A 12830-nucleotide genomic window follows, 5' to 3' on the forward strand; every position below is an offset into this window, starting at 1 on the left:
TTAGATATTTATAAAGTTCTGCAGTACTTGAAGTTTTTTTCATTTTCTATTTAGTCACTGTTTTTTATCAATACAAATAAACAAGAGATTATATAGATCCTTTTAATTTCAAAACAAAACGCTTTCGAAAAACAATAGAGATGAGAAACATATGGCCAACAGTAAGCTATTGCCCAATTTTCCCCTTAAGCAGTGATAACCTTATTGAAAACCCATGTGATAATTATAAAAATTATATTAATGATGCAGTTAAACACCAGCTTAAGAAAACAGTTGAAAATATTCTCTAAATGACAGTTTACCAAAATGATCTCGACTCCCACAAACCACCTTCTCTAGCTCCTTTGTTCTCAAAGACAGACACATCTGCTTATAGCAATCAGCCAAGATACAGAAAATCTGAATTGTGCCTTACTACTGTATGACTGTAAGATAACAGCAACAGAACCATTAGACAATAATACAAAACACTACATAAGAGCTCTGAGTACCGACTCACACTAAAAAGTGACTCTTAAGAAATAAAATTAATTTGAATGCTATCTGCACTAGTACACCAATAACCAATTCAAGAACATATTATAACACTGAGACTAAAAAAAAAAAACAACAAAGAATCTTAGGTTGTCTAAAAATGCAAACGTGCAAGAAAAACTACTGCACACAAAACTATTAAATATGTATGACTGACAGAAATGTCACCTACAAGGATATGGATAGGTCTCAGTTTTCAATTCACATTAGATACACTAGTGTCTATGTTCTGTGGATGTTTAAGTATAAATTAATATAATCTCATCTCTCAGCTGTATTTAAAACAACAATGGAAATAAAGTTATTTCTGGTGTTCTGAATCTGAAGGGCAAAGAAAAGCTACATTAATAGGAAGCAGGGTGGTGAGTACAAGCAGTTCACTGATGTCAGGGGAGTCTAGATCATATTGAATGAATCTAACCGGGTAATTTTACACTTAACTGCTATTGTATAAATTAAGAAATATACAACCAGGTTATCTTCTCTGGCTTTCTTCACCTACAAAACAAGGACAAGATCAACTGGGATACTTTGTAGATTAAATAAGGCCAAAAATAAGTGCTTTGAAATGATAGAAGTGAAAATGCTCCATCTTCCTAAGGGCTGCTGCTACTGCTGCTAAGTCGCTTCAGTCGTGTCCGACTCTGTGCGACCCCATAGACGGGAGCCCACCAGGCTTCCCCGTCCCTGGGATTCTCCAGGCAAGAACACTGGAGTGGGTTGCCATTTCCTTCTCCATCCTAAGGGCTAAACTTTCTAATTTTAATCATATAAGGATTATACATTTCAGGAATGAAAAGCATTTATCTTTCTCAAAGCACTTGGTCTATATTTCAGTTCAGTCGCTCAGTCATGTCCGACTCTGTGACCCATGAACCGCAGTACGCCAGGCCTCCCTGTCCATCACCAACTCCCAGAGTCCACCAAAACCCATGTGCACTGAGTCGGTGATATCATCCAACCATCTCATCCTCTGTCGTCCCCTTCTTCTCCTGCCCTCAATCTATCCCAGCATCTAGGTCTTTTTAAATGAGTCAGCTCTTCGCATCAGGTGGCCAAAGGATTGGAGTTTCAGCTTCAACATCAGTCCTCCCAATGAACACCCAAGCCTGATCTCCTTTAGGATAGACTGACTGGACCTCTTTGCAGTCCAAGGGACTCTCAAAGAGTCTTCTCCAACACCACAGTTCAAACGCATCAATTCTGTGTTCAGCTTTCTTTACAGTCCAACTCTCACATCCATACACGACCACTGGAAAAACCATAGCCTTGACTAGACGGACCTTTATTGACAAAGTGATGTCTCTGCTTTTTAATATGCTATCTAGGTTGGTCATAACCTTCCTTCCAAGGAGTAAGCGTCTTTTAATTTCATGGCTGCAGTCACCATCTGCAGTGATTTTGGAGCCCAGAAAAATAAAGTCAGCCACTGTTTCCCCATCGATTTGCCATGAAGTGATGGGACCAGATGCCATGATCTTAGCTTTCTGGATGTTGAGCTTTAAGCCAACTTTTTCACTCTCCTCTTTGACTTTCATCAAGAGGCTCTTTAGTTCCTCTTCACTTTCTGCCATAAGGGTGGTGCCATCTGCATATCTGAGGTTACTGATACTTCTCCCGGCAATCCTGATTCCAGCTTGTGCTTCTTCCAGCCCAGCATTTCTCATGATGTACTCTGCACAGAAGTTAAATAAGCAGGGTGACAATATACAGCCTTGACAGCACTCCTCTTACTATTTGGAACCAGTCTATTGTTCCAGGTCCAGTTCTAACTGTCGCTTCCTGACCTGCATACAGGTTTCTTAAGAGGCAGGTCAGGTGGTCTGGTATTCCCATGTCTTTCAGAATTTTCCAGTTTATTGTGATCCACACAATCAAAGGCTTTGGCATAGTCAATAAAGCAGAAGTAGATGTTTTTCTGAAACTCTCTTGCTTTTTCAGTGATCCAGTGGATGGTGGCAATTTGATCTCTGGTGCCTCTGCCTTTTCTAAAACCAGCTTGAACATCTGGAAGTTCACGGTCCATGTATTGCTGAAGCCTGGCTTGGAGAATTTTGAGCATTACTTTACTAGCGTGTGAGATGAGTGCAATTGTGTGGTCGTTTGAGCATTCTTTGGCACTGCCTTTCTTTGGGATTGGAATGAAAAGTGACCTTTTCCGGTCCTGTGCCCACTGCTGAGTTTTCCAAATTTGTTGACATATTGAGTGCAGCACTTTCACAGCATCATCTTTCAGGATTTGAAATAGTGCAACTGGAATTCCATCATCTCCACTAGCTTTGTTCGTAGCGATGCTTCCTAAGGCCCACTTGACTTCACATTCCAGGATGTCTGGCTCTAGGTGAATGATCATACCATCGTGATTATCTGGGTCATGAATATTTATGCTATGGTAAAATCATAATTTATCTTGTGCTACAGCTAACTATATACACATATATTTTTTAAATAGGTTATAAGTCATATGGGTATACCGCTGTATTTGGCTTTAGGTATAACTGGCATACAACATATTAGTTTCAGGTTTACAACATAAAGATTTTATATTTGCATTTATTGTGAAATGCATTGTATTTTAACAATTCTATTACAGTCAACATTTAATTTCCACTTTTTAATTTTGCTATTAATGTGTTAAGGGGAACATTCATGCTGGTAACTCTCTTGGCATCTCAATGACTGCTTCTGATTCCTAGACATACTACAGAATCACTGGATGAATGGAACTGCGTTTGAAAAATTCAAATTTGACAAAGGCACCCTCATCAATAATATCATCACTGTATTAGGTTCTACAACACTTTTCTATTATAAATTCAGGAAAATATGCAACAAAAAGATAACAGAGCCCTAACAAATGTGTAAAGAAATCTGACCATCCAGGGGTTTTCTGTATATCATTTCCTTGATACATAGTTGAATAGGGGTATTTGTGATTGTTAACCTTTCTACCTTGAAAATGCCTGATCTCAGAAGGAGAAATTTCCCTAGTTCTTCTCTTCTGAGAGATCTTAGAAACATTTCCTATTTATAACTAGGAAATTATAAACAATCTTCAATCTTTATTTTCAATAAAGGGAAAAAACAGTTTAAACTGTTCTGTTTCTTAAAATGGAAAAAAATTACTACAAGGTATATAGATTATGATTTCTACTTCCCAGTATAGGAATGCATACTGCAGAAAACACCATAATAATGTTGGTGTGAAAATAGAAATATAAATAAGAAAGCATAAAGTACAATGGTTCATACTTTATTGTACAAGTCAAGGTTGAAGCTGCACTGTATACTAAAATTGCCACCAGATGGCATGACAATTCCAAAGTCTTTGAAGGGAGAGCAAAGGTTATCAGTTTCCCAAATGAAACAATCATTGTGCTTTTTAAGTTAAAAGCAAAATATCAGAAACCATTTATATTTTCATTTTATCCATTTTATGAGTAGTCATGAAGGAAAGAAAGTTCTATATGTAACTGCTGACTATAATTCCAAGAAGCACCCATTTTGTGATATGAGCTACGGAGAAAAAAAAGTCAGTCATCTTGCAACCATAATAAAGTTAGAAAGGATTTTTAGACTCCAGCTACTTCATCTTATAAATAAGGAAACTAATGTCACAAAATGTAAAGAAACTTGGAAAAGGTCACACTGCAATGGCAGTAATAAGTAAATTAATCCTAAACTTTAATTTCTATTCCAGGACTATTTTATTCCAGGGTTATTTTTACTACTTAAAAGCCAGAACCAGTTATCTTTGACCCTATATGCAAGGTCAGACCTCAGATTCAGCCCTTATTTCTCTCCTCCCAATGTGCTCCAATAAATGTTAATGATTAAAACTTGATTTCAATAGCTTTAAGATATTTGGATTATTAAAACAAATATACCAACCAACCAAAAACAAAACAAAAACACTCCAGCAAAACAAATCCAGCTATCGACCCAAGTGATGTAGCTTCTGTCATGTTTAAAAAGCACTTACGGTCTAGAATAAGCCTACCAGGCTCCTCCATCCATGGGATTTTCCAGGCAAGAATACTGGAATGGATTGCCATTTCCTTTTCCTGGGGATCTTCCCAACCCAGGGATTGAACCTGGGTCTCACGTGTCATGTTTAATAAAAGCAGTCAGCCAACTAGTTTTAGTCTGACTAAAAGAACATGGTAACATCATACATTGTCCTACATTTAATATTTTTTTTTTATTGTTTAAAATTCTTTAAATCTTGCCTCGGCAATTTGCCTATTTATTTTCTTTTATCACTTACATTAAAAACAAAAACAAAACAACACTCTACCTATAAAAGCAATCCTTATATAATATAAAGGTTAGGTAATCTGACCTAGAATTTCCCTAAAAGCACAGATAGTTCAGCATGTTAGTACAAACTCAAATATAAAGAATAAAATAAGATGCCCTACCTAAAATAACCTTTACCATCATCTTCTTTTATTTCTAGAGACACTGAGAAGGTAAAGATGTCACTGTCAGGAGTCTGAGGTGCAGCAGTAGCTGAAAGAGGGGTCTGCTTGGCAGAACGGCGGAAGGCAGTGGCAAAACTGTAAAGTATCCGGCTCACCTACAACCAGACATGTTAGGAGATGGGCTGTTATCAAAATAGTAAAATACTTTTGTTAAGGCTGAAGGTGACCTACATTGTTTGAGGGAGGTAGTTCACCTTTCCTCTACTCATTTCTTTTAATAAATTATCCAATTTATTAGACCTATAAAGCAAACAACACTAAAAATGGCCAGAGTAGAGGTTTTAAAAAAGGAATGACTGTGAACACTAGAAATCCAAATGAAAGATGATTTCCAAAGTTGTTAGGAATTATTTGAATATATTTTTGTAATAAAAAATAATCCTCCAAGTTTAACTCTATAAGAATGGTTTACAAATATGTCATTGCTAGCAGCAAGATGCCGATTGAACCCATTTAAATAGCAGCCAACTGGTCTCCTCTGACGTTCTTAGCAACAACAAGGTTCTGGCTAACCAAACTTTTATTCATATTTCAGGCCATCAAGCTGGAACAAATAAAACAGGAGCAGAGAATTTCATTTGGCTTATAAATGACCATAGAAAATGCTATAATCATTTCAATGATGCAAGGGTGAAGATGAAGTTTCATCTGTAGACATTTCCTCTTAAGTACTTACAGCTTCTTGTATTTCACACCGAAAGACATGTATTCTGAAGAGCTCTGCATTGTAATGACTTTCAGTGAAAGCAAAACAGTCACTCTCAGGAGTTCCATCATGCCCTCTGACACAGAAGAGGATTTTGTAGATAGGGTAGTTTGCTATTTCAGTGTTTGTCTGAGGATCTAAGAGTCTGTTAAGAAAAAATATATATAAACAGATTAGAGTGACTGTGGACAATTTTCACTATGTCCATATTATGATTCAAGACTCATCTTTCTAGGAAAAAGATCATATAAATAATTTCTGGAGCCTGGCAGGCTACAGTCCAAAGGGTCACAAAGAGTTGGAAACGACTGAGCACACACAACAATCATATTAATCTTAAATCTTGATAAATAAGTCATATGTGGAGTCTTAAAATAACTGGTTACGTAATTTCCATAGTACTAAAAACTACATAATCCCCTATTTTAGGGAGGCAATCAGGACAGCATAAATAATATTAGTTTCTTAAATAGTCTGTAACTAAATAAAAATTAATGGGTAAATTAACTACCAAAACAGATCATTAAAGTTGTGCTTCTCAGTATCTCCTAACAGAATGACCTAAGCTGCTTTATTATTTTAAAAACTAAAATACTGATGTAGTTTTTCAGAGTGAAACATGCTCTTTTGCTTCATGGCAAATAAGGAAGAGAGACTTACAAAACGTTAACACTGAAGAAAAATATTCATTAATAAAATCAAAAGGATACCATTCACTGAAAATTAAAGGGATATCATTCATTCAAAAATGTATCCATTCAACAAATATTTATGTGATACCTACACAACATCCCAGGCTCCATCCTGGGCCCTGACAATACAAAAAATTGAAATTGAAATTATGAAGTTACGAAATTATGAAGTTTCAACACTGAATGGGCAGAGCCACCAATGGGAAAGCCTAGGGGATAATGGAAATACCTAAGAAGGGGAACTAATTCAAATTCAAAGGCACTTTGATAAAGACTCTGAAAACAAGAGCCAAGAGAGACTAGTTTTCTCATGTCTTTATAGAATTAAAATATATTAGAATAAAGTATAACTTCAGTCAGGGGATTGACTATTGACTAAGAATCATATAAAAATGAGTTTTAGGGAATACCCTGGCAGTTAGTGGTTAGGACTTGGTGCTTTCGCTGAAGTGGCCCAGGTTCAATTCCGGGTCAGGGAACTAAGATTTCACAAGTTGCATCATGGCAAAAGGAAAAAAAAAGCTAAATAAATGTTACTAAGCTTCACAATAAACTGTGGAACATTCTGAAAGAGATGGGAATCCCAGACCACCTGACCTGCCTCTTGAGAAACCTGTATGCAGGTCAGGGAGCAACTGTTAGAACTGGACATGGAACAACAGACTGGTTCCAAATAGGAAAAGGTGTACGTCAAGGTTGTATATTGTCACCTTGCTTATTTAACTTATATGCAGAGTACATCATGAGGAACGCTGGGCTGGAAGAAGCACAAGCTGGAATCAAGATTGCCGGGAGAAATATCAATAACCTCAGATATGCAGATGACACTACCCTTATGGCAGAAAGTGAAGAGGAACTCAAAAGCCTCTTGATGAAAGTGAAAGAGGAGAGTGAAAAGGTTGGCTTGAAGCTCAACATTCAGAAAACAAAGATCATGGCATCTGGTCCCGTCACTTCATGGGAAATAGATGGAAAAACAGTGGAAACAGTGTCAGACTTCGTTTTTTTGGGCTCCAAAATCACTGCAGATGCTGATTGCAGCCATGAAATTAAAAGACGCTTGCTCCTTGGAAGGAAAGTTATGACCAACCTTGATAGTATATTAAAAAGCAGAGACATTACTTTGCCAACCAAGGTCCGTCTAGTCAAGGCAATGGTTTTTCCCGTGGTCATGTATGGATGTGAGAGTTGGACTGTGAAGAAGGCTGATCGCCGAAGAATCGATGCTTTTGAACTGTGGTGTTGGAGAAGACTCTTGAGAGTCCCTTATACTGCAAGGAGATCCAACCAGTCCATTCTAGAGGAGATCAATCCTGGATGTTCATTGGAGGGACTGATGCTAAAGCTGAAACTGCAATACTTTGGCCACCTCATGCGACGAGTTGACTCACTGGAAAAGACTCTGATGCTGGGAAAGGTTGGGGGCGGGAGGAGAAGGGGACGACGGAGAATGAGATGGCTGGATGGCATCACCGACTCGACTGACATGAGTTTGAGTGAACTCCGGGAGTTGGTGATGGACAGGGAGGCCTGGCGTGCTGTGATTCATGGGGTCGCGGAGAGTCGGACACGACTGAGCGACTGAACTGAACTGAACTGAACTGAAGCTTCACATTAATTAATACAAGTAAAATTAATATCTGTGAATCTTTGCAAAATAGTTCTTTAAACACTCAAGAGAAGAATTACATATGCAGATGATTGGACTATTAATTAACTTACTACTACTACTATCCATATGCAGCGACAACTCTACTACCATAAAAATCCAAAATGCTTGAGGGTAGAGAAACAGATATTCTCATACACTGCTAATAAATGTACAAGCTAGATCAGTATTTCTAGATGGCCATTTGGCAATGTATCAAAAATTATAAAAATGGGCAAATCTTTGACCTACCAGTGAATCTGCTTCTAGGAACTGATCTTAAGGAAATTTAAAAATACATAAAAAGTTAGCTCAAAAATACTACTTATAAGAAAATGACAGGTAAAGCACTTAAGTAAGTAAAAGTTGCTCAGTCGTGCCTGACTCATTGCGACCCAAAGAACTATACAGTCCACGGAATTCTCTAGGCCAGAATACTGAAGTGGGTAGCCTTTCCCTTCTCCACGGGATCTTTCCAAACCAGGGATCGAATCCAGGTCTCCTGCATTGCAGGCAGATTCTTTACCAGTTGAGCCACAAGGGAAGCCCAACTTACAGGCCCATATAATAAAAGTTTAATATTAGTTATTATTAGTAGCACTTTTATCATTAAAATAACTAAAATATGTAACATTAGACAGGTTATTTCTGAAAAGCCCATCATGTGCCATCATAAATTACAATATTTAAACATATTTATTGATATGGAAAGACTCAAAATACAAAAAAGCATGTTATGTATTATGTAATTTCACTGATGCTAAAAATGCTGTGTAATTATACTTGCATATATATGTAGGTATATACACATAGACACAAACAAATATACCTACAACTACACAAAAAGGGTCTTAATAAACCAAGGTGTTAACTGTTATTTACCAGTGAGAGAGTAGAATTAAGAGCATTTCCTAACCTAAAATATGTCACAAATGTACTTATCTACAAAACAGAAGCATACAGAATAAACTTGTGGTTGCTGGGGGTCGGGAGGGCGAGGGAGGGAAGGACTGGGAGTATGGGATTAGCAGATGTAAATGATCATATATAGGATAAACGACAAGGTACTACTGTATAGCACAGGAAACTATATTCTATGTCCTGTGATAAACCACAATAGAAAAAAGTTTAAGAAAAAGAATGTCTGTATGTGCAGAACTGACTCACTCTGCTATATAGCAGAGATAGGCACAACACTGTAAATCAATTATACGTCAATAAAAAAGTTAGAGTAATTTACTAAATTTTTGCTTATTTGTGTTCTTTGATTTTTCTGAAATAAGTATGCATTTTTTATAACAAAGCTAGTTTTGTATTTAGTTAGCTGATACAGGCATTTGACTGACTATGTTTAAACACTGTGACTGTTTCAGTTAGTATCAAGAGACTTCTCTCCTTTGATCGTGTACTTTATATCTTTTTTTTTACCTGTTTCTTAATAAATTCTTTTGAAAAATGTGACAAAAAAAAAAGAGACTTCTCTGAGCTTCAGTTTCCTCATCTTAAACATTTAGGAACTATTGTCTAGTCAAGGCTATGGTTTTTCCAGTGATCATGTATGGATGTGAGAGCTGGACTATAAAGAAAGCTGAGCACTGAAGAATTGATGCTTTTGAACTGTGGTGTTCGAGAAGACTCTTGAGAATCCCTTGGACTGTAAGGAGATCCAACCAGTCCATCCTAAAGGAGATCAGGCCTGGGTGTTCATTGGAAGGACTGATGTTGAAGCTGAAACTCCAATACTCTGGCCACCTGATGGGAAGAGCTGACTCATTGCAAAAGACTCTGATGCTGGGAAAGATTCAGGGCAGGAGGAGAAGGGGACAACAGAGGATGAGATGGTTGGATGGCATCACCGACTCAATGGACATGGGTTTGGGTGGACTCTGGCAGTTGGTAATGGACAGGGAGGCCTGGCGTGCTGTGGTTCATGGGGTCGCAAAGAGTCAGACACGACTGAGTAACTGAACTGAACACTGAAATAGTTAATATTTACCAACAGGTTTCTGTAATTTCCAAAGTCAGCATGAAATTTCATATTGAACTAATGTGTCAAGCAGTATTTGGATTGGGGGCACATGGAAAATATAAATTGTTAGGTACTCTTAGGTCAACAAGTTTCAATAATCCCCCAAACACTTATATTTCTAAAGTGCCACAAAGAACTGGGGTGAGGAAGAGTATAAAAAACTGCTCAAACAAGTGACTATTTTTCATAAAAAGTCACAATCCTTGGACAACATAAAAACTAAGTGCCAAATGAATTAACCACTACATGAATAAAATAATTACGTATTTTGTTCACTATTGCTTTGTTATAAAACAGGTCAAAAATCTGATCAAATGTTAGAAATATTTCTAGAAGGCTGGTCTTACCTCACAGTTCCTTCAGATACGTTCGGCACTGACAGGGTTACATCTAGTGAGATCTGACATTGGCCCCTTAAGATAGACATCATCCTCAAGGCTTCCACTTCACTCCTGGGAGCATTTACTGAGGCACAGCCTAAATAAGTTAGTTTGCTGAAAACTACACTGTCCTCATCTGCCACTGGTGTGAAAGGACTTGACCCTTCAGAATCTGAAAGAAACAATAAGGAAGTGATTATTTTCACTTTGATATTTTGTTAACATGAATACTAAGTAAAAATCTACAAGCTACCTTTAGGTTCTAAAATTAAATTCGTCACTTTCCCAGAAGAAAATTAGTCAGAAATCTCATACCAGAACTTGACACCAACACTAAAATTTTTAGGTATGGCTATAGTTTCAATCCTTAACCTAAATGGTGACCTGAGATTCAGATCTGATTTATCTCTTGTAATTTGTTTTGACTTTATAATTTACATTTAGGTCAGTAATACATTTAGTATTTTACCACCCTGAAAAACTCTGTTTCTTCTTTCTGATCTGTTCTATTATAATGATTTCTCTTATTCATTATCTTAGTTACTTTATGATGTTCTCTCAGTCCCCCTGCCTTTCCTTTCCCAAACATTTACAGTTTTAATATTCTACTTTTCCTCAAAGAGCCTTCATAACTGTCTTTTTCCTCCATGTCTTTCCTTTTTCAATCTGACAACTCTTCCCACCAAGCAGGCCTGAGGCAAACATTTTCTTTACCAAGAATTATTTCTCTGTTTCCCCAGTCAGTCAGTTGCTCATTCATGTCCGACTCTATGACTCCATGGACTGCAGCACGCCAGGCTTCCCTGTCCATCACCAATTCCTGGAGCTTACTCAAACTCATGTCCATGGAGTTGGTGATGCCATCCAACCATCTCATCCTGTCAACCCCTTCTCCTTCCACCAATATCCAATTTCCCCAATACCATACTCAAATTATTTTTTCCTGAAAAAAATCTTTAAACACTCTAACACTGCCTCACTGTTATATAACTGTTTTTTTCTTTGCTACAAATGACATACATTTAGAGTGGACGTATGTATAACTGATTTACTGTGCCTTCCACCTGAAACTAACACAACATTGTAAATCAACTACACACCAATAAAAAAAAATTTTAAATGACATACATTTAAAGGGAAATCAGAATGGTACTTGTATTTATTCCTCTCACATCCCCCTCAATCTAGAATCTGAAGATTCTAGATAATACAGATATGATTTTTGCTTCCTCTGCATCAAACCTAGTACAAAATGGACACTCAAATATTAAAAACAATAACCTTCAGTTATGCAAGCAATGCAGCAATCCTAACCTCCTTGTCCAGGTTTCACTGGCAGGCTCATCTCTGGTTTCTGGAGCCCTACTAATGACACAGGGTTAATGGTGGATGAAGCTGAGAGTTGATTAGAAAGAGGCCCATCTCCTTCGCCATCCAGCTGTGACCTTTCCACAAGCTCCTTGTCCCCTGGCTGGTCGTCCATTGGAGGATCCATCAGCACATCTGCTAGTTCTTTTTGCAGCTGCTGTTCACTTCCATTCCCTATAATCTAAGGGTCACAAATATACGCAATCAGCGAAGTAAGAGAGAGAGGCCAGTACTGATTAAAATGGGTCCACATCTAGAGAAAATCATTAGAAATTCTTTTGATATATAGATATCTTCTGAATGTTTTAAAAAAATAAAGCAAGATCTGCAATAAATAAAGAGCTGCAGCTGCTCTCTTAATTCATACAAATTTTCATGAAAAAGTGTACAGTGAATTTGAGACTAATACCCAGAAATACATGTGATAATGTGTCAATTTTATTGAAAGTTTTCTACAGTGTTCTAAAATCACAACAACTAAAATTTTTTAAATTTTACTTGTCTGTTAAGAAATAAAGCTTATTAAGAGGAGAAGCTTCTCTTACCCTTAAGGAAAGGGGAAAATGTGTTTGCTTCCAAAAATTACCAGTACAAACATATGTATTAGATAATAAACCATCACATGCACTTTACCACTGTTGCTATAAGGAAGTCTCTTAAGGGAGACTTCTCTGACATAAACAGTTCTTAAAGTTCTCAACACTTGAATAAAACTGGGGAGATGTAAGTAGAAAATGACCCTGAGGAACAGAAGCACTCCATTTCAGTGTCAAGGATTTTTCTAGAGTCATGATGGTTTATTACTGTTGCTCAACAAGGAAGTAAACAAGTAAAAAATCAAGTGAAGACTACCCAATGCTAAAGGAAACCATAAGTGAGAAAACCCAGTATTATCATTAAATGCTTATTCAAGAAAACACTAGAAAAATTAACAAGAGAATTAATGCAGGAAAAGAAAATCATGATAAAAAAAAGTACTGATTTAGGCG

General features: G+C 37.1%; 1 protein-coding gene across 5 annotated transcripts in view; it reads right to left on the bottom strand.

Annotated features, from left to right (window-relative positions):
- Positions 1 to 12830, bottom strand: part of RABGAP1 (RAB GTPase activating protein 1) — a 177700-nt gene that overhangs the window by 120150 nt on the left and 44720 nt on the right. For 4 of the 5 annotated variants that reach the window (XM_088841159.1, XM_055399559.2, XM_055399557.2 and 1 more), the window contains 4 exons: positions 11788 to 12022; positions 10441 to 10645; positions 5695 to 5869; positions 4956 to 5113 (listed from right to left, as the gene is read on the bottom strand). In XM_088841159.1, the coding sequence (XP_088697285.1) occupies positions 4956 to 5113; positions 5695 to 5869; positions 10441 to 10645; positions 11788 to 12022 (773 nt within the window). Of the gene's footprint in view, positions 1 to 4955; positions 5114 to 5694; positions 5870 to 10440; positions 10646 to 11754; positions 12023 to 12830 lie in introns of those variants that run through there. The other variant, XM_055399562.2, reaches the window with a different exon arrangement.

The sequence above is a fragment of the Moschus berezovskii genome, chromosome 11, assembly GCF_049115385.1.
Source record: "Moschus berezovskii isolate FMDL1 chromosome 11, NW_MosBer_1.0, whole genome shotgun sequence".
Lineage (NCBI taxonomy): Eukaryota > Metazoa > Chordata > Mammalia > Artiodactyla > Moschidae > Moschus > Moschus berezovskii.